This window comes from Salvelinus namaycush, chromosome 3, assembly GCF_016432855.1.
Source record: "Salvelinus namaycush isolate Seneca chromosome 3, SaNama_1.0, whole genome shotgun sequence".
NCBI classification, from domain to species: domain Eukaryota; kingdom Metazoa; phylum Chordata; class Actinopteri; order Salmoniformes; family Salmonidae; genus Salvelinus; species Salvelinus namaycush.
This window is the reverse complement of record NC_052309.1, coordinates 62,969,588-62,990,413: the sequence shown is the minus strand read 5'-3', so window position 1 is coordinate 62,990,413 and position 20,826 is coordinate 62,969,588. Positions and strand designations below refer to the sequence as shown.

Below are 20,826 nucleotides of genomic sequence, written 5' to 3'. Positions count from 1 at the left end.
CCATAGGAAAACATGCTCTGAATTTTGTGAATGAAATGACAAAACCTATAGAATAAACAACCAGCTATACAATTATGGAGGGTGTTCATATCTTACTGGAACTATTAAGTGTACACAGCAGCAAGTAATAATGTGAGGGGGCCGCTGTACATATCCCTATTTAAGTTTTCTGTTGAATAGTCACCATGGAAACAGAACAACTGCTGCACAACCCCCCCCCCCCCCCCCCCACCCACAAGTTTGATATGTCAACGTCTATTGACGCCAGCCAGCCATTGCCCTTGATTGCGCTGACTTCTAAACAGCAGTTCTTAGAACAGTTTATTGAAGTGGGCTGAGACGATTGTGTTAAACAAAGTCGATGATTTCTCTCTGCGTTAATAGCTTGTCTATTAGACATCCTCAGTGTTCTTTCTCAGCACTGCAATGACCTTAATCATAAGCCACTATCATCACGTTCCCCTCTTTTCTCTGCTCATAACAATTTGCCACAGTATCTTCCCTTTGTAGGTCAACAGGGTGCTCATAAAGGCTATGGATAAAAAAGGACTATGCATTATTCATGCTTTTTACTAAGCTGCTTAATTGCAACCAAGTAGTGGCTAATGTGCATCTTATCCTTCGATATCCCTTCAAAAGCACTTAAGGCTAATTAAAGAACTGGGCACTGTGTATGTGTGTGTGTGTGTGTGTGTGTGTGGGGGGGGGGGGGGGGGGCATGCGTGTTACTGAACCATCGCTCGCTGGTCCAACTGCCACAAATAGTTAATTGCACACAAGCTAATTTGATCCTTAAAGGAAGAAGAAAATTGCTTATTGCATTAGTTGAAAATGGCTTCCATCCAATTAGCAGGCTAATTCAAGGGAGACAACATCAATAGTGCAGCTTCATCAGCGTTTTTTTAAACCTTTATTTAACTAGGCAAATACTGAGCTATATTGTATGCAAACGTTTTTTTTTATTATATTATTTTATACTAATACAATTGTACAAGATTTTGTTTAACAAGTAATACATTCTTTGTAAATCCCCAAGCACAAATCAAAATCCACAAAGAAGTGGTTAATTGGCCACAACATCAACATTTTGCAATGGCCATCTCAGTATCAGAACTTCAAACCCAATAAAAACTGGTGGTTTGAATTGCAGAAGGAAGTCCATAAGCGCAGACGAGGGATACCAAGGATGTAGAAGGATTTTGTATTAAGAAGGATTGTGTAGGGGGGAATGGTCTAAGCTCCCTCCCAATGTGTTCTCCAACTCATACAACAGCTCAGTGCAGTTATCTTCGCAAGGTGAGGTATTGAAAGGTATTGAAAAAAAAGTGTTTATTTTTTAAGATATATTACTTGTTAAACCAAATCTCTTTCTCTGAGCAATTGTATTAGTATAAAATATATTTTTTGGGAACATACAATGTAACTCAGTATTTGAATTATTTATTTTATACAATACTTTTTGCTCATCTTATCAAGGGTGTCAATAATTTTGGAACCCCACTGTATTTGCATAGTTTATTTGCAAAGCTCTAGTCTCGTCAGAGATGGGCAGTATTTCTGTTACATGTACTGTATGTGAAATACGTATTTGAATTTCTTCTGAGTATTTTGCATTTTGTATTACACTGGGATGAACTACACTCAATGTATTTTCGAACAAGATATTTCGAAAGCTGTCATTTCTGTTTTCAAAATACTTTTCTATACAATTTTTCATATAGCTGTTAACATTTTTGTTGTCCTCTTTCACCCTACATTGGTATCAAAAGTCTGATGGCGCTACTGTGTGATGAAAGTGTCTGCTAAATGAACAGTGCATTTGGAAAGTATTCAGACCCCTTTCCTTTTCAACATTTTGTTACATTTACAGCCTTATTCTGAAATGGATTCAATTACTTTTTCTATCATCAATCTACACACAATACCCCATAATGACAAAGCAAAAACTGATTTTTGGTTGCAAATGTATAAGTATTCAGACCCTTTGCTATGAGACTTGAAATTGAGCTCAGGTGCATCTTGTGTCCATTGATCATCCTTGAGATGTTTCTACAATTTGATTGGAGTCCACCTGTGGTAAATACAATTGATTGGACATGATTTGGAAAGGCACACATCTGTCTATATAAGGTCCCACATAGACAGTGCATGTCAGAGCAAAAACTAAGCCATGAGGTCGAAAGAAATGTACGTAGAGCTCCGAGACAGGATTGCGTCGAGGCACAGATCTGGGGAAGGTGACAAAACATTTCTGCAGCATTGAAGATCCCCAAGAGACAGTGGCCTCCATCATTCTTAAATGGAAGAAGTTTGGAACACCCAAGACTCTTCCTAGACCTGGCCACCCGACCAAACTAAGCATTATGAGGAGAGGCCTTGGTCAGGGAGGTGAGCAAGAACCCGATGGTCACTCTGACAGAGTTCCAGAGTTCCTCTGGGGAGATGGGATAACCTTCCAGAAGGACAACCATCTCTACAGCACTCCACCGATCAGACCTTTATGATAGAACGGCCAGACGGAAGCCACTCCTCAGTAAAAAGCACATGACAGCCAGCTTGGAGGTTGCCAAAAGGCACCTTTTTGAACTCTTTGTTCCTGAATGGCAAGCGTCATGTTTGGAGGGAACCTGGCACCATCCCTATGGTGAAGCATGTTGGTGGCAGAATCATGCTATGGGGATGTTTTTTAGCCTCAGGGACTGGGAGACTAGTCAGGATTGAGGGAAAGATGAACGGAGCAAAGTACAGAGAGATCCTTGATGAAAACCTGCTCCAGAGTGCTCAGGACCTCAGACTGTGGCGAAGGTTCACCTTCCAACAGGACAACAACCATAAGCACACAGCCAAGACAATGCAAGAGTGGCTTCGGGATAAGTCTCTGAATGTCCTTAAGTGGCCCAGCCAGAGCCTGTAATTGAACCCGATCTAACATCTCTGGAAAGACCTTCAAATAGCTGTGCAGCGACACTCCCCATCCAACCTGACAGAGCTTGAGAGGATCTGCAGAGAAGAATGGGAAAAACTCCCCAAATACAGGTGTGCAAAGCTTGCTTCAACAAAGTACAGAGTAAAGGGTCTGAAAAGTTATGTAAATTTGACATTTAAAAAAATAAAAAAGAATCCTTTGTCATTATGGGGTATTGTGTGTAGATTGATTAGTATTTAAAAACATTTTTTTAATCCATTTTAGAATAAGGCTGAAACATAACAAAATGTGGAAAAATTAATGGGCTCTGAATAATTTCCAAATGCACTGTATATCTAAAATATTATAATTGCAAAGCATGCTGAGTATTACTCTGATGACCGCTAAACTAGGCCAATGACAGTTCCCAGTGTGCTTTGCAGTTAATTTTCACATATACCTTTACATTTTGGTAATTTAGCAGACACTTCTCCAGAGTAACAGTGCATTGAACTTAGGTAGATGAACAACAACATATCACAGTCATAGTAAGTAAGACGTTTCCGTAACGTTACTGAGAATGTTGTTGCTTTTCGGCTGGCTACTTGCAAATTGTATTTTTGCATTCTAAAAAAGAAAATACATGTATGTTAATTAAATATAATACTTTGCAGAAGTATGTTTTATTTGATTTTGATACATTGGTCTTTGGGGTATTTTGGAGTAGTATATTGTCATGCCTCTTTTGCACACCAGTATCTCTACTTGCACATGATCATCTGATGATTTATCACCCCAGTGTTAATCTGCTAAATTGTAATTATTCGCTCCTATGGCCTATTTATTGCCTACCTCCTCATGCCTTTTGCACACATTGTATATAGATTCTCTTTTCTTTTTTCTTTTTTTTCTCCTACTATGTTATTGACTTGTTTATTGTTTACTCCATGTGTAACTCTGTGTTGTTGTCTGTTCACACTGCTATGCTTTATCTTGGCCAGGTCGCAGTTGCAAATGAGAACTTGTTCTCAACTAGCCTACCTGGTTAAATAAAGGTGAAATAAAAAAAATAAAAAAATTGTAATATGTCATTCATGCCCATCCCTAAGTTGTGTTTTCACCTTTCATGTGGAAGTTGAAAAGATAAGGAATAAATTGCTCTGAAAAATTGTCTGATGGGCAGGGAAGACTATGTTCCCGTTCGTTGTGTGTCATCTCAGAACTTTTGCATTGTTGATTTCCCAAGAGTGCTCTAGGAGAAGGTGGTGACCTCATGACATGAGAATGACAGTTGAAGAAAGAAACTGTTACATTTTGTTCTGTGTAAACTCTATATCCAGCAATATTTCTGACCTTTTCCTCTGAGACACAAAATAACCTATCCTCTGTGGTGGCTGACAATTTCATGTGAAAATGTATGATACATTTTTGAGAAAATATATTTGGCATCCTTTCTCAGTAACCATCTTTTAACAGACTGGGTAAAAGGGAAACAAAGAAATGACAAATTTTTTCCCCCATTGAATCCCATTTCAAACACTATCATGGTGAGTGGGAGATATGGATGATGTCATCTTTGACATGTCTAGATAATGTGCTTGACATGATATCCTCGATGCTCTGACGTTAAAGCTCTTCACTTTTTATGGCCCTCTGTGTAGCCAACTGTACACTCGTGGCCAAAAGTTTTGAGAATGACACAAATATTAATTTTCACAAAGTCTGCTACCTCAGTTTGTATGATGGCAATTTTGCATATACTCCAGAATGTTATGAAGAGTAATCAGATGAATTGTTCATTTGCCATGCAAATGAACTGAAACCCCAAAAAACATTTCCACTGCATTTCAGCCCTGCCACAAAAGGACCAGCTGACATCATGTCAGTGATTCTCTCATTAACACAGATGTGAGTGTTGACGAGGACAAGGCTGGAGATCACTCTGTCATGCTGATTGAGTTTGAATAACAGACTGGAAGCTTCAAAAGGAGGGTGGTGCTTGGAATCATTGTTCTTCCTCTGTCATCCATGGTTACCTGCAAGGAAACACGTGCCGTCATCATTGCTTTGCACAAAAAGGGCTTCACAGGCAAGGATATTGCTGCCATTGCACCTAAATCAACCATTTATCGGATCATCAAGAACTTCAAGGAGAGCGGTTCAGTTGTTGTGAAGAAGGCTCCTAAAGTTGATTTGGGGCACCACCAGTACAGAGCTTGCTCAGGAATGGCAGCAGGCCGGTGTGAGTGCATCTGCACGCACAGTGAGGTGAAGACTTTTGGAGGATGGCCTGGTGTCAAGAAGGGCAGCAAAGAAGCCACTTCTCTCCAGGAAAAACATCAGGGACAGACTGATTTTCTGCAAAAGGTACAGGGATTGGACTGCTGAGGACTGGGGTAAAGTCATTTTCTCTGATGAATCCCCTTTCCGATTGTTTGGGGCATCCAGAAAAAAGCTTGTCCGGAGAAGACAAGGTGAGCGCTACCATCAGTCCTGTGTCATGCCAACAGTAAAGCAACCGAGGACCATTCATGTGTGGGGTTGCTTCTCAGCCAAGGGAGTGGGCTCACTCACAATTTTGCCTAAGAACACAGCCATGAGTAAAGAATGGTACCAACACATCCTCCGAGAGCAACTTCTCCCAACCATCCAGGAATAGTTTGGTGACAAACAATGCCTTTTCCAGCATGATGGAGCACCTTGCCAGAAGGCAAAGGTGATAACTAAGTGGCTCGGGTAACAAAACATTGATATTTTGGGTCCATGGCCAGGAAACTCCCCAGACCTCCCCACATTGAGAACTTGTGGTCAATCCTCAAGAGGCGGGTGGACAAACAAAAACCCACAAAATCTGACAAACTCCAAGCATTGATTATGCAAGAATGGGCTGCCATCAGTCAGGATGTGGCCCAGAAGTTAATTGACAGCATGCCAAGGCGGATTGCAGAGGTCTTGAAAAATAAGGTTCAACACTGCAAATATTGACTTTTTGCATCAACTTCATGTAATTGTCAATAAAAGCCTTTGACACTTATGAAATGCTTGTAATTATACTTCAGTATTCCATAGTAACATCTGACAAAAATATCTAAAGACACTGAAGCAGCAGACTTTGTGAAATGAAATATTTGTGTCATTCTCAAAACTTTTGGCCACGACTGTACACCTGTCTGAAGGTTTGTGCTACAGGTCAAACTATCGTTGCATTACAGGTCAAATGAGTCTTGAATCTTGTCGGTCAAACCCTCATAAGAAGCTATAAAGACGGGTCTATGAAGTGTGCTCTATAACATGACATCTCTTCCACACGTAGTCTCTAATAACTTAGAGATAATCCATCTTCATAGATCTTATCGGATCTGAGCTCCACCAAAATCAAGTCCTCAAACACATTGTGTTCACACATACGGCACAGAGCAACTGCTCCACATAATCTTTTAGATTGGCCTTTGAAGTGAAAGTGGAGGGTGACGGGTGAGAGGTGTGGGGGTGGGAAGGCTAATCTTTATGGAAAAGAGACTGCAATCATCACAGACTACTCATAGATCGATACTGAGGGTAACTGAGGTGCAACTCTAAGTCCCATCACCATCGCAGATGTTTAGACAGTCTTGATAAACTGCTCATGCAATAAGATCCCACAGCCTATGGAAATCTCCTGCCCACGCCTTTGTCATGTAGTCAAGCAAAACACCAGTGTCAACGTCAACAGTGAAGAAGCGACTCCGGGAGGCTGGCCTTCTAGGCAGAGTTTCAAAGAAAAAGCCATATCTCAGACTGGCCAATAAAAATAAAAGATTCAAATGGGCAAAAGAACACAGACACTGGACAGAGGAACTCTGCCTCGAAGGCCAGCATCCCGGAGTCGCCTCTTCACTATTGACGTTGAGACTGGTGTTTTGCGGGTACTATTTAATGAAGCTGCCAGTTGAGGCGTCTGTTTCTCAAACTACTGACTTGTTTACATAAGACAACACGTCGCCAATGTTATGTTGAAAGAACACTTGGCCCCTAAGCTTATTGAGTTGCAACTTGCTGATGTGTTTGATTGTAATCACTCGAGTCTGCCACTTTGTTTTGGCAAAATTACAAATGGAGACAATGCACACATGCATCCAAACTGCCAATATTCAATATAAAAAAAATCTAAACACATTTGCGAGCACCTTGTGTCTCACCGCAATTTACTTTGTAACATGATTCCCTATGAAACACTGCCAGACAGACGCATACTGTACTCTGGCAATAGGTAGCCTTAATGAGCAGCAGAAAATCAGTATTGAGCGTAGTAGTAGCTGACTCGATACTGCAGTGCACTTCTAGTTTTCATGCAAAAAAAATGTACTTGAGAAATACCGCACCAGACACCTTAGCTAGATATCAAATTGAACGACCAAGACCTCCTCGGGAAAAAACGTTGAAGTTAATTACAGACTTCTTGATTTATCTTAATTAATTCGGACTATTTTGAAGGAAAATGGTTGCTACCATGACTCAATAGGGACAAACAACAATAACTGCCAGGGTACGATATAGTGAACGTAACACACCCACATCGAACCATACCTCCAAGACCCAAATCTTATTTTTCTTAATGAGGAGCAGAAAAACACATGAGGAATCATTGCGTTCAGCCCCCCATTTAAAAAAAAAAAAAACGTTTTGAAAGCTTTGTGTTATTATAGGTGATTGGGACTACAAAGTGCATATTGACTTCTATTGGGATCACATTCTTGCTCAATTGCATTGCTGTTGGCCACTGATGCTGTGGACGGACCAATAATGACTCTTGTTGCCTATGTACAGTATTCCACCAGTGCCTATTCAGTGATGGGATAAACTCAGAATGATTCAACTCTCTATTTAACATGATAGACCATCAAAAATGTTCCTCCACCATATTCCCCGCCCACATAGAAAACTGTCCTTAGACGATTGGAGGAGGGCCTCACCAGTGAGATTGGTGGACAGCAGGAGCAGTGTATCACAGGTCAGGTCAGCCGTTGTCCCAGAGATCACCACAGCCCAGATGGTCAGCACCTGAAAAGGAAAAGAGAAATAAATAAAGAGAAAACAAGTCTAGTCAGTCTGTTTCTGGAACTGGGGTAAAACACATTGTTATCTAAAAGACAGATGACATAAGTTTAGTACTGATGTGAACTTCACTGTCGACTTGAGACGAGGGAAACATAGGCAGACACTATGTCTAGTGTCTAGCATTAGTCAGCCTACCTCCCACACAAAAAGGCAGAAAATATCCCCAAGTTCCCAAAAGTGCATTTCTATGCTGTTCACTGAATAAAAAATGATGCTAATGTATCAAATGAATTGACTATCAGACATACTCCCAGTCTCAGCATCGTAAAATAGTACATTCATTTTACATGTTGGTTTTATGCACATATTTTACATTTGTGGCATGAATTGTTCATGTTATTTATATACATTACTTCCCTATAGGGTTGCCTGACGTACAGTATAACGAACAACCTGCAGAGTTAAAACTTTCAGCACGTTCCATTGAACCTGAAGTACAAACATTTATGTAATTTATGCATGCATATTGCACTAGCTTGTCATGTAGGCTGTAAAGAATATATTCACATGTATTGCACCCTTTCCCTTCTGAGTACCCTGGCCCTCACGAGTGGCGCAGTGGTCTACGGCACTGCCTCTCAGTGCTAGAGGTGTCACTACAGACCCTGGTTCGATTCCAGGCTGTATCACAACCGGCTGTGATTGGGAATCCCATAGGGCGGCGCACAATTGGCTCAGCGTCGTTAGGGTTTGGCCGGAGTAGGCTCTCATTGTAAATTAGAATTTGTTCTTAACTGACTTGCATAGTTAAATAAAGGTTAAATAAACATGTACACACCTAGGGAAACATATGCAGTAGATACATAAATATCCCTATAGGCCAGGAATCATCAACTAGATTCAGCCACAGGCCAATTTGTTCTTGAGCAAATGTTCAGGGGGCAGGAAGATAATCACACATCATTTGTAGACTGCAAATTGTACGCAAGAAGCCCAAACATATATAATAATTGACTAAAAATGATGGAATTTCCCATGGAAGAATGGCGACGTATCCCTTTTCTAGAGTTCCAGACACTTGCCAAGGTGCATTGAAACTGTTCTGGCTTGTGGTGGCCCAAAGTTCTATTAAGACACTTTATGTTGGGGATTCCTTTATTTTGGAAGTTACCTGTATCTCTACTATGCGTGGGAATACTTCGGAACAGATTTACAAAATTAAAATCACTTAGAGCTGATTTGCTGTCCAACAATTAAATTGTATTTATTTATTTTTAACTTGGGGGTGGGGGGGGGGGGCAAATAAAATCACCCGCGAGCCAAATTGTTGGCGGAATAAAAATGTTGGGGAAAATACATGTTTTCCACCTGTTGCAAGGATGGCTAAATGAAACCCATGCAGGCCGTATTTCATAAACTCAAACCGCCCATTCTTTCTGTGGTCGGTCGCATGTGAAGAGCCTCTATCGCCATAGGCGCTGAGGCCCTTCGTCGAGGAAAAAGGTATTTCAATGCCCACACACCCAGACAGAGAAGAGGAAAAGAGGCGGTGGCCTGCTAATCTAAGACCCTGCTCCCCTCCTCCTACCCCCATCCCACCTCTGAGGTTTCCTACAAATGACACTAAATTGATTTGTGACCTACATTTCGTAATATGTTGAAATTGGAATGCAATAATCCGTGAAGAGAGGAAGCAAGAATATAAGATAAAAAACACACACAGGGGCCTGGTCTGCCGTTGAGCCAGTACACTCAAAATAGCCTTGACTGCTTGAGAACATTAATGGGGTTTTTATGTAACCTCATCTGCTTGCTTGTTTGCTTTGCTTGTGTCCTTGTTTATGAAAGAAGAATTCAGAATTCAGAGTGTGTCACAAGGAGCTGCACTTGAAACATTATTTATCCTCTCAGGGAGCTCTACTTATATGCTCTGTCTCTTAACTGTGATTCATTATCACAACAAAATGGTGCTCTGTGTCAGTAGCATGTTCTGGCATAACCTTCAGCTTAAAAACAGGATGAGCAAGACGTGGAATCTTTCCCAAGTGTTAAATTACTATTCTGCGGTGGATAGTAGTGGAACTGTCTGAAAAACTAGTTTGCTTTTCCATGGTAATTTTCTAAGAAATGTAGTTCCACTGTATGCAGTCTTCCATAGTAATAAGCTGGCAGAATATTTGATAAATCAATCTTTACTAAAACTGTGTCAGCCTTGATAATGCAATCACACGTTCATCAAAGTACTTCTTGACTGACATTCACATAATTAGCATGTTTGGCAACATCTTAGCCGTGGATCTACAGTAATGCACTCTAATGCCGCATAATGACCACACATCATCACTGCAGCTGGCCAATACAGTACAACATTAATTAATTTAATTCACTCAACTAATTCAGACACTGCCATGTGGTGTGAAGATGATGCACAGCAGGTATCTTTCACACATGAGGAATATCTTACCAAGCATAACACTTCTGTGCTAAGTAATGCCAACTTTATAATCCATTTGAATAAGTACATGGTTGATAAAAACAAAGACAATTAAGGGTGACAGAATGGTGGGGACTTTGTATTCTTTGTTGTCCCTAAATCCCAAGTCATTGTAGTACCTATATATCCCTAGTCCCTAGAGAGAGAGAGAGAGGTAAATCTGGGTTGGCAAGGAGCTACTGTATATCTAGGGGTCATGGGGAGGTTGACATGGAAATATATCCAGGGGTCATGGGCAGGTTGGCATGGAGACATATCCAGGGGTCATTGACTCATTATGCCCATGTAGTATTCTATACAACTTAATCCTTCTCCTAAGCAAAGTGGGTAGGAGTGAGTGTGTTTGCGTGTGTTCAAAAATGTATACATTTAAAGTGCAGTTGTCAGTTTAAATGTGATGTAACGGTGTTCCTCCTCCTCTTCATCCGAAGAGGAGGAGCATGGATTGAACCAAGGCGCAGCGTTGTGAAATGACATGATTTATTAAACAAGACGAAAAAACGAACTACACTTGAATAATTAACAAAACAAATAAACGATGTAGACAGACCTGGACGACGAACTTACATGAAACACGAAGAACGCAATAACAGGAAAACTGACTACACAAAAACCGAACGAACAAACATACCGAGAACAGTCCCGTGTGGCGCAACATACACAGACACGGAAGACAACCACCCACAACAAACAGTGTGAAAACACCTACCTTAATATGACTCTCAATCAGAGGAAACGACACACACCTGCCTCTAATTGAGAGCCATATTAGGTACCCATTAACCAACATAGAAACAGAAAACATAGACTGCCCACCCAAACTCACGTCCTGACCAACTAACACATACAAAAACTAACAGAAAACAGGTCAGGAACGTGACATGTGAAATACTTATCAGCTGGCTTCTGATTTTTTTTAAATCCCCCAAAAATCTGCTCGCCTCAATTTGGGTGGAGTCAAATGGGAAGTCTCCATTCTTAATATCAAAAGCATGAGAAAAGAACCCGTCCCATGGGGGATTTTTGCTAAATCAGAAACAGATCTGTGAATCACTCTCAAACCAAAGTTAGAAAGAATGTCTGAGCTAATGAATCCCAATCCACAAGGAGCAAAGAAACTTCTGTCACTCACAAACTGCACCTCTAGTAAGTAGATATCAAGGCACATATCATGCACGTATGCGAGCACAAACCAGGGGTTAGAATAGGTTCAGGGAACAGAACTGAAAGCCGGAACAGAAAGTGATCCAAGGAACAGAAACGGAAACGGGAACGAAAGTGATCCATACTGTTCTGGAATAGAAATGTTGTTTTAAAAGCATAGGAACATTCCAGGCATTTTTTCGAGTACCACATAAAAACGCAACAAAGCGCCTATGCAAAGCCCTCACTCTGTCACCCAGAAATGTATTCCAGTGTCTTCCTGCAAGCTGAAAATCTTTGCCAGTGTTTGTGTGTGTTTAGGCTACCTGCCCCTCCCCCTCCGAAGTACAGGCTACTGTACTGGCGTTACAAGCATGATTCAGGAAATATATTTTAAACTAGCTAAAGAAGAATGGATCAACTTTTTTAAAGCTAGTTAAGGATACTATATGCCTAGTTATCACGTTTCACGTTGGATTCATTAACTACAAAAAGGCAAGACTTGTTTTTAATGCTGGTGCCACTCTGCACACACAAGCTTGTTAGCTAGCTAGCTCAAAGGACATTCAAAGTTCCTCTATGGAAGCCGCTCCTCCTAAGTATAATTCTGTGGTTCTAATTCAGAGAATGCATGTCATAACAAGATGTCCAGTGCTTCAAGCCTCCTTCTCAACCTTCTCTCGCTCTCTTCCCACCCACAAAACTTCAGACACATCTTGCGCCATAGGCTACACTCATCTGTCCATCACGCATGTAAACAACTAGCTTGCCTGCCTTGTCCGCACTGATTGGAGAAGTCATTTAATGAGCTAAATGTAAAAAACGGTGGAACCAGAACTTTATTTTGCTGGTCGGAACAGTGGAACAGAACGGAAATAATTTTGGTTCCAAACTCTGGCACGAACGCACAACCCCCCCACACCCCCCTCAACACACACACACTCACACACTCCCCCAACAAACATCTGAGTTACACATAGCCCAGAGTGAGTGCTTCTGTGCAGAGTGGAGAGGAGAGGAAGGAAAACACAGGAAGCCAGCCTTCTGCCCTCAGTCATTTTTTCAACAGAGCAGAACAGAGGAGTAGGCATGAGGGAGTTCAACTCATAACCTAAAGGTGGTTTGTCCAGCAGAGACATATGTTGTCACCTCTGACTTCATGTGATTCGCTCTGGTTCACTCCAGCGAAACTGATTGCACACTATGGGAAAATGGAGCCTATATGCCAACCATGGGTAAAGCTATCACAAAAAGAACTGTCACACACTACATGCTGAGAAGTTTCTTTTAAAGGTAGCTACCGAGCTGAGAACGTTATGTGTTTCTTAAATATGCATATGTTTCTTAAAAATGGTGAGAGTGTGGTTGTCTTTTGGTTATTTTGCATATAACCTTTCCACAACTTTCTGGTAATGGTGCAGGATAGACGCTTGGCTTTCTCAACATTCTCAGCACATTTAAGTAACTTGACAAACTTTTCCTAAAAGTTCAAACATGGTTACATTTCATTTCAATTTTGGTAATGTTTAAGAAATGTAAAACCGTGAACGTTCTCAAATAGTTCAGAGAATGTTAAGAACCAATGTTCTACTATAGGAATGTCAGTACTGTCAGCATAATGTTTCCTTCAGGTTTCCTCATGGTTCTATTTAAAGTAATGTACTCAAAGTGTTCCAATAACATTAAGAAACAACGTTCTTATGTGGGAATTTCAATACTTCACATTAACGTTTCCTCGTGGTTCATTTTAAAGTCATGATATCAAATTGTTCCAAAAACATTAAGAAACAATGTTCTTCTTTGGCAATTTCAGTACTTCAGCATAACGTTTCCAACAGGTTTCCTCATAGTTCTATGGAAAGTAAAGTCTTCAAACTGTTCCGAGAACGTTAAGAAAACAACAACATAAAAACCACAAGAGAACGTTCAAAGAATGTTGTTTAAATTTTTTTTACATTCTGTTCTTAGCATCAACAAAACTCTCTCTATCCTCTATCTTGATAAGTGTGTTCAGATGTATTCGTCTTAATGAGCGCTTGCTTCCTTTTAAATGGGGTCTGTTTCAATAGACTAAAATGAAGAGCTTTGTATGCGTAAAAAAACATGGCGTGCTAGCTCCATCCTGGTGGCGCAGTGGACTAATTCCATGTAGATGTATAGAGAATAGAAGATTATAGTTTTCAATCTCACTGAAGCCTAGTCACAATAAAAAAAATAAAAAAAAGTCAAAATAACCTATAATTTCCATTCTAAGAGCGTTAATAAAACCTACCATAAAAACTTTCAAGGAACCAGAGTAAAACATTCTCAGAACCTCCCTGCAACGTAAAAAAAAACATTCCCAGAAGAGGCAAAAAAAAAAAAAATCACTGTCTTTTTACTGTTATTTTTTATTTCTTTACTTATCTTTTGTTAACTTAATACCTATTTTTTACTTAAAAATTGCACTGTTGGTTCGAGCCTTAAGTAAGCATTTCTCTGTAAGGTCTACCTACACCTGTTGTATTCGGCGCACATGACAAATAAAATTTGATTTGATTTTGTTCACTTCTCTTCTCAGAACATTTTAAAAACGTTACGTTTTACCGGTCAGGAAACATACCGTATGGCTCCGTTCCCATAACTTCCAAAGGAACCAAATGTGTTAGCAGGGATAGCTTTCTCACAGGCTTTGGAAAGTCTGCGTGAGATACCATCGCTTGTATTTGTCTCCCTCGTGATGGACTGTTTTACTGAGTGTACCAATTTTGCTCCTTGATCAACCGTAAGGCAAACTTGGGTTTCAACTGACCCTGACTAAGTTACAGTACTGTTGCACATCCTCATTTAGGGAAGTTTTATTTGAGTGTTCTATTAGCCACAACCACACGGTGTGCCCTGTCCTGTCCTGCCCTCTGGCTTTTCTGCAGTTTTCTTATTGCAGACGGGGTGAAACGAGTGAGGGTCTGTTCAAGTTTGAAAAGACTTTGTGCAAATACTGAATACTGTGGTTTAGTTACCAGAATATCAAACGGAGAAGGTCAAATCAACTTACACAAAGCAATAAAAATAGAACTAGAACAATATAAGACATTTTTAGGCACAATTGTACTGGCAGCAGAGCAGTGTTCATTTTATGAGCAAATCCCCCGACAGCTTAGCCTAAAAGTGTAAACAATGAACAATACATGGTAATTCAAACAGGCCACCATAGCCCTGCTCCCAATCTGCAGTTGCCAAAAGGGTTGAAACTAAATCTAATTCTGACTGTCCATAGTCAGTGCATGTGATAAACTATTCTTCCTGGTTCCACTTTAAACAAACTACAACTTTTGTCTTAGTGAAGCCTTTATAAACCCTGAATAAGACATACATTGATGCTTCAGAAAACATTCATTATCAATAATCTTCAAAAATGAAAATGTATGTGTCAAAATGCAATTGCTACAATGAAAGGGGACAACAGGGAAATTGCTCTTGATCTTCTATCGAGTTCCTGTTGACTGTGAATGAAAGTGGATTGTATTGGTGCCAGGAGGACTACCTGCCTATCTGTCTAATGGAGTTCACCGGATAACACTGGCCCAACTGGCTATACAACTGATACACTGGCTGGCAGCAGGCCTTCAATCAAGGCAGAGTGACTGCCACAATGTTGTTTTTCATTCTTTCCATTCTTGTTTTCCATTCTTGGACAGAAAGAGGTAGAATCAGATCAAAGCCAGTATTGTATCTTAATTTGTATATAACGGAGGATTTGAGCTACGGCTTCCTTTAGAGCTCAGGGCATGGCACTCGTAACCAATCAGCAATGCACCTGTGTGGTGAGTGAAGCCAGGTTCGTGCCCAGGTCAGAGCCTATTAATCAGCCCATCAGGACATGAAAGAACACCCGGAGAGGCAATTTTCACTCCTTTATCCACCACCGATCCCCTTAAAGTGTCTGACTGTCTGTGCAAACACAATATCACTTTGTGGCTTCATCAAAACGTTTCAAGGTCCCACACAATACAGGGTTCTACAAATATAATACCTGACCACACACTATAGTGAGTGAATAGAGATACAGGTTTTGAAAGAAATAAAGGGCTTCAGTCTTCGCAGAGTATCAAAACCCTAAGCTGCCTGAACAACCGCTGGGGTTGAGAAGTCAAGTGCCTGAAATCCCTCCCTCTCCCCACTGTGCTGCACCACGGAAACCCACGACTCTCTCCCAGGCTTCTCAGCATGATTCCTGGCTCTCCTACTTCCCGGAAACTTTTGATGGTAAATCCGGAAAACAATGTGACAACGCTGGAAGGCAAGTGCATTTTGAACCGTGTTCGGACACTGGTTTCAGGGGAGAGATTCTAGGACTCTTGGTTAAAGTCTAGACAAATAACATGAGTTTATCCCAACTACCTTGTTGTGCGATTCACATTGGTCCTCCTTATATACCAACAAGGCATAAACACATGGTATTGACATTGCGCTACATCAAATGGCATTGGCATTACACAACCATGATGCATCTAATGTTTATACTATCCAAAGTTTCAGACAGGGTTCTACATGCCTTGCCAGAAGCCTTTCCATGCGAGTTGAATGGCACCTCATAAAATCCTCTTCAATTAGATAATGCGCGTGTGTGTGTGTGTGTGTGTGTGTGTGTGTGTGTGTGTGTGTGTGTGTGTGTGTGTGTGTGTGTGTGTGTGTGTGTGTGTGTGTGTGTGTGTGTGTGTGTGTGTGTGTGTGTTGGAGAGAGTTACTGTGTGTGTGTGTGTGTGCGTGCCCATGTATGTGTGTGTCTGTTTCTGCGTGTGTCTGTGGTCACTGACTAAGCCACACACAGAGGGTTGTCTGAATACACCAGCGTTAGCAGCAGCAGCCGTCTGTAAAATGGATAATCCAGGTCTGACAATAGGTACCAGGCACCAACAACATGTAATATATACGCTGGGCTCTTACAAATGGCAATGCTGTCCTCACGCTCTCAATTCTCATCCCCATCCACCACCATTGGCCCAACTCCATCTTGGAGAGGCTGCGTAACAAGAGGCTTGACAGGCACACAGACATGGAGCCAGGGGCTGGAGCATGCAGTAGGAATGGGTTCACTGCAGCTGACTACAGTCAACAAGAACAACCATCAGTGTTTTGATACATTGCCTGGCTGGCTGTTTGGCAGGTTGGTTCTGAGAACAAATAGAGTTGGATGATACACATAGAGTGGAGATGATCCCTGCTTTGGAAAGACTGATATCCAGGGATTGTTGTTCTTCCACTAACCCCTGAGCCCCCAAACACGAGACAGCATCACCCCCTGTCATGATCCCCTTAACCCTCAGGTTCAAGGAAGGCTGAAATTATTCTGAGAAATAACTATTTTTCTTGTGGAGTGTAAGAGGTTTGTTGGTTTCAACAAACCCCTCCCCACAGAGGCAAGAGTCAGCCCTGTGTGTGCCTGTGAGGGCCAAAATGCTACAGAGGCCAAGAGAAAGCGGAGTGGATGTTAGAGAGATATTCATGTATTAGCATTGTATTAGCACTCTAAACCACTAAAAGGATTTTATGTCTAGTAAAGTGTCTTAATACATCACAGACAACTAATCCTCCATCATGCTATGTGATATTATGACAAAAACTACAAATACCACAAGCATCATCCAAATACCAGACATTCTGTTATTTTCACCCAATTGGTCAGGCAGAAAAATTAAAGAGCATTATCTATAACTTCAAGCTGCCACAGTCTCTCTCTGATTGGATGACCCAGTCTGGAAAAACAATGGAGTATGTCCTCTCTTTCTCTCCCCTGTTGTGTGTGTGACAGTAGTGATGCGTGAGAGATACAACCCACGCAAAGTACGTATGGCATGAGTTGAAAAGCATGTCTCCATTAGCTCACTCTCCATTGACACGAGACAATGTAATGCAACATCAATTGACTTCTTCTATAATATAGTTGTCCTCATGTCATCTATTTGAAGAATTTCTTGATGGGAGATATACACTGAGTATACAAAACATGAAGAACACGTGCTCTTTCCATGATATAGACTGACCAGGTGAATCCAGGTGAAATCCATGATCCCTTATTGATGTCACTTGTTAAATCCACTGCAATCAGTGTAGATGAAGGGGAGGAGACAGTTTAAAGAAGGATTTTTAAGCCTTGATACAATTGAGACATGGATTGTGTATGTGTGCCATTCAGAGGGTGAATGGGAAAGACAAAAGATTTAAGTGCCCTTGACCGGGGTATGGTAGTAGGTGCCATAGGCATCGGTTTGTGTTACGAACTGCAATGCTGCAGTTTTTTATGCTCAACAGTTTCCCGTGTGTATCAAGAATGGTCCACCACCCAAAGGACATCCAGCCAACTTGACACAACTGTGGGAAGCATTGGTGTCAACATGGGCCAGCATCCCTGTGGAAGGCCTTCAACACTTTGCAGAGTCCATGCCCCTACGAATTGAGGCTGTTCTGAGGGCAAAAGGCAATTCAATATTAGGAAGGCGTTCTTAATGTTTTCTAGTATCAGTATACTGCGTTGGTGTTTGTGGTTGTATTCACTTGTAACATGCCCATTTCTGATCCTCCACTTCAAGGAGTACAAGAGTGACGATTTCTTCAGCGGTATCACAGACACCTTATTAGTGTGGCACTAAGTTAATATGGCGGAGACTCAATTTAATTATATTGACATTAATTAATGTGCTATATGACCCACAGCTATGAATACTTTAAATTGCTTCCACCACATTAAGCCTCATTAAAGGTGATTTTTTTTTTTAAATGAGCAAATACTGCATCGTTTAGTCATGGTCAAAACCAAATCTGATGCCCCGTGTTATTAAATATATGCCTCCTTCGTGTCCATTGCTCAAAACGTATCTGTCAAAAGCAGTATTGGCATTGTACTGTAGTCATTTGGTAGGTCTTTGTCCTTTATCTCATCCAAATCTACAGTATACTTCATGCCCTAACAGTAATTATAAAACTGCTGGTTTGAGGTCAGGCACATCAAAGGAAATGTGTTAATCAGTTTTTCTACTACAGATGGAGCTTTTGCCTCTTTCCAATAGAAATGTAACCTATGAATAATTAGACTGCCTTTGTTTGGGTAATTAAAATGTATCACCAACGACGACTCAAGCCTCATGCTTTGAGAATGCACTCCATTTCCATCTGATAGCTAACAAGAAAGCAGCTTTGAAATACAAAACAGAACTACTTCCCTTCCCTATTAGAATTCATTTGCAATTGTTATACACAGAACTGAGCCCCCAGACCCAGTTTGAACCATACTACCAAATGGTGTAATAGTTCAGTGCTCAGAAGCAGACCAAATCAAAGATGTTTACCTTCTTTGCATCATTAGCCAAAACAAATCGAAATTCAAAAAGACATGAAAATAGAGGGGCCAAATGCTAGTTGTTAATAGGTCCTTGGTGATGGCAAAGGCTACTAGTCTTACGGGTCAGACATCCAGCTTAGTTAACTACTCTGTAGTAACAGTTTACTCACTGCTTTGATGTTTGTCAGAGAGCCTGTGACAGCAGAACGTCTGACATCATACAAACCCCTATCATGTCTGATCATATGTGACAAATTGTACTGCCCTGTCACAGTTGAATTGCTACTGATGTGCATGCTATTAAGGGGGAGCTGGGTAGCAGCTCCAATGGCAGACTCCATTATATTGAGATTTAAGTGTCGGTCGCCAGTACGCATGCTAGCTACAATTAGGCTAGCATGGCAGATAAGCCTGACAAACAGACCCTTAGATATGTCAATGCATCAGGGCCAAGTGACACCATGTTGAATTATAGGCGGTGCCAGAGAGATCTGATTTAATGGGCCATCCTACATGATTTTCTATCTTGCTTCGTGCTTCAAAACAACTGGGACTGCATTGGGAAACAAGTGGAACCTTTCACTAATGCAAGGTTCTACGTGGAACCCCTTTACCACTAAAAGGTTCTAAGTACAATATGTTTCACCACCAACGGGTTCTACCTGGAACCAAAAAGTGTTCTCCTATAGGGATAAAAAATGATCCAATTTTCTAAGAGTTTAGGCAAGGGGGATAAATGGAGTCTGTGATGCGTGACAAACACATATTTCTTTAGACTTTGATTACACTCAGTGGGTTTTAGGATGAAAGGGGAATTTAACTTTTGATCAACTGTGTCATACTCAAACCAGTGCAAGGCCTTTCTCATAAGAGCCTCAGTGCTTATATGGGTCAGTGTTTCACGCATAGGGCAGTTACTTAATCCACTCTAGTGGAAAGTTGCTGTTGATGCACCTTAAAGTAAGAAGAATATATTGGCAGCAGCATAAAAAGCAAAGATGAGTATAGCCTCTTCGGACATGAAATGCCCACAGGCTATTTGATAAACAGGGCTTCCTTTCTGTCTACAGTTTTTCTGCTCTGATGCCGGTTAAGGGCAAATTATAATTTTAGACGTAACCTTCATGGAGATAAACGTCCCTATCAGCTTTGGTATTGATCTGTCAATCTTACATTGATTCCTATTTTCTCTGTCCTCCACCAATCAGATGCAGTGGCGGTCGGTGCCATTTAAGATGAGGAAGGATCATTATTATTTTTATGAGCATGGTCTTATTTCTATGACAGCATATTGGATGACTGTCATTCATATTCCATTCACCCAGCTCAATGTAACACTGATAGGTTTAGGCTACTACATGATACTCAACTTTTCCCAGTACCCACCATGAGGTTGCTACAACCTAGCCTATGAATGAAAGTACATTGTTGTCACCATATTAGCTAACGTCAAAGTCAACATAGCTACTAGAACTAACGCGTTCATGCAATGATGCAGTACAATATAGAGTCAGCAAGCAGTTTAGCAGTTACTCCGGTGGGCCCCGTGGCAATAAATTAATAAGCCTCTTAATTGGTTCTGGTACCGGTTCCGACCAACATTTTTGCTTATAAATTGATCTGTGGCCACCGTAGATCAAAATAGCTTTCATTGAGCGGTAGCCCTGACTCTTCTGCCTGTGTGAAGCAGGGTGTGAAATCTGACACCACTTGAAGCCAGGATGTCCCTCCTACCATTTCTTTCTCTCTTCTGACTGTCCATCAACTCATAGCTGAACCCTACGTCATAGCCACTAACAACGCATATGCCTGGAATTTTTATGTTTCCCGTTGCTCCTCTGAGGAGCCTCCACTGATCAAATGTGGTATCAACAAATCTTTGTCCAATTGGTTTTGTTAGCAACAATGCCCCCTTGCCCTTATTTGTCT

The 20,826-nt window shown here is 41.0% G+C and overlaps 1 protein-coding gene across 1 annotated transcript in view; it reads right to left on the bottom strand.

Moving 5' to 3' along the window:
• Positions 1-20,826, bottom strand: part of LOC120043971 (corticotropin-releasing factor receptor 1-like) — a 223,283-nt gene that overhangs the window by 139,663 nt on the left and 62,794 nt on the right. Inside the window, exon 2 of the mRNA XM_038988567.1 lies at positions 7,858-7,945. Coding sequence (XP_038844495.1) covers positions 7,858-7,945 — 88 coding nt within the window. The remainder of the gene's footprint in view (positions 1-7,857; positions 7,946-20,826) is intronic.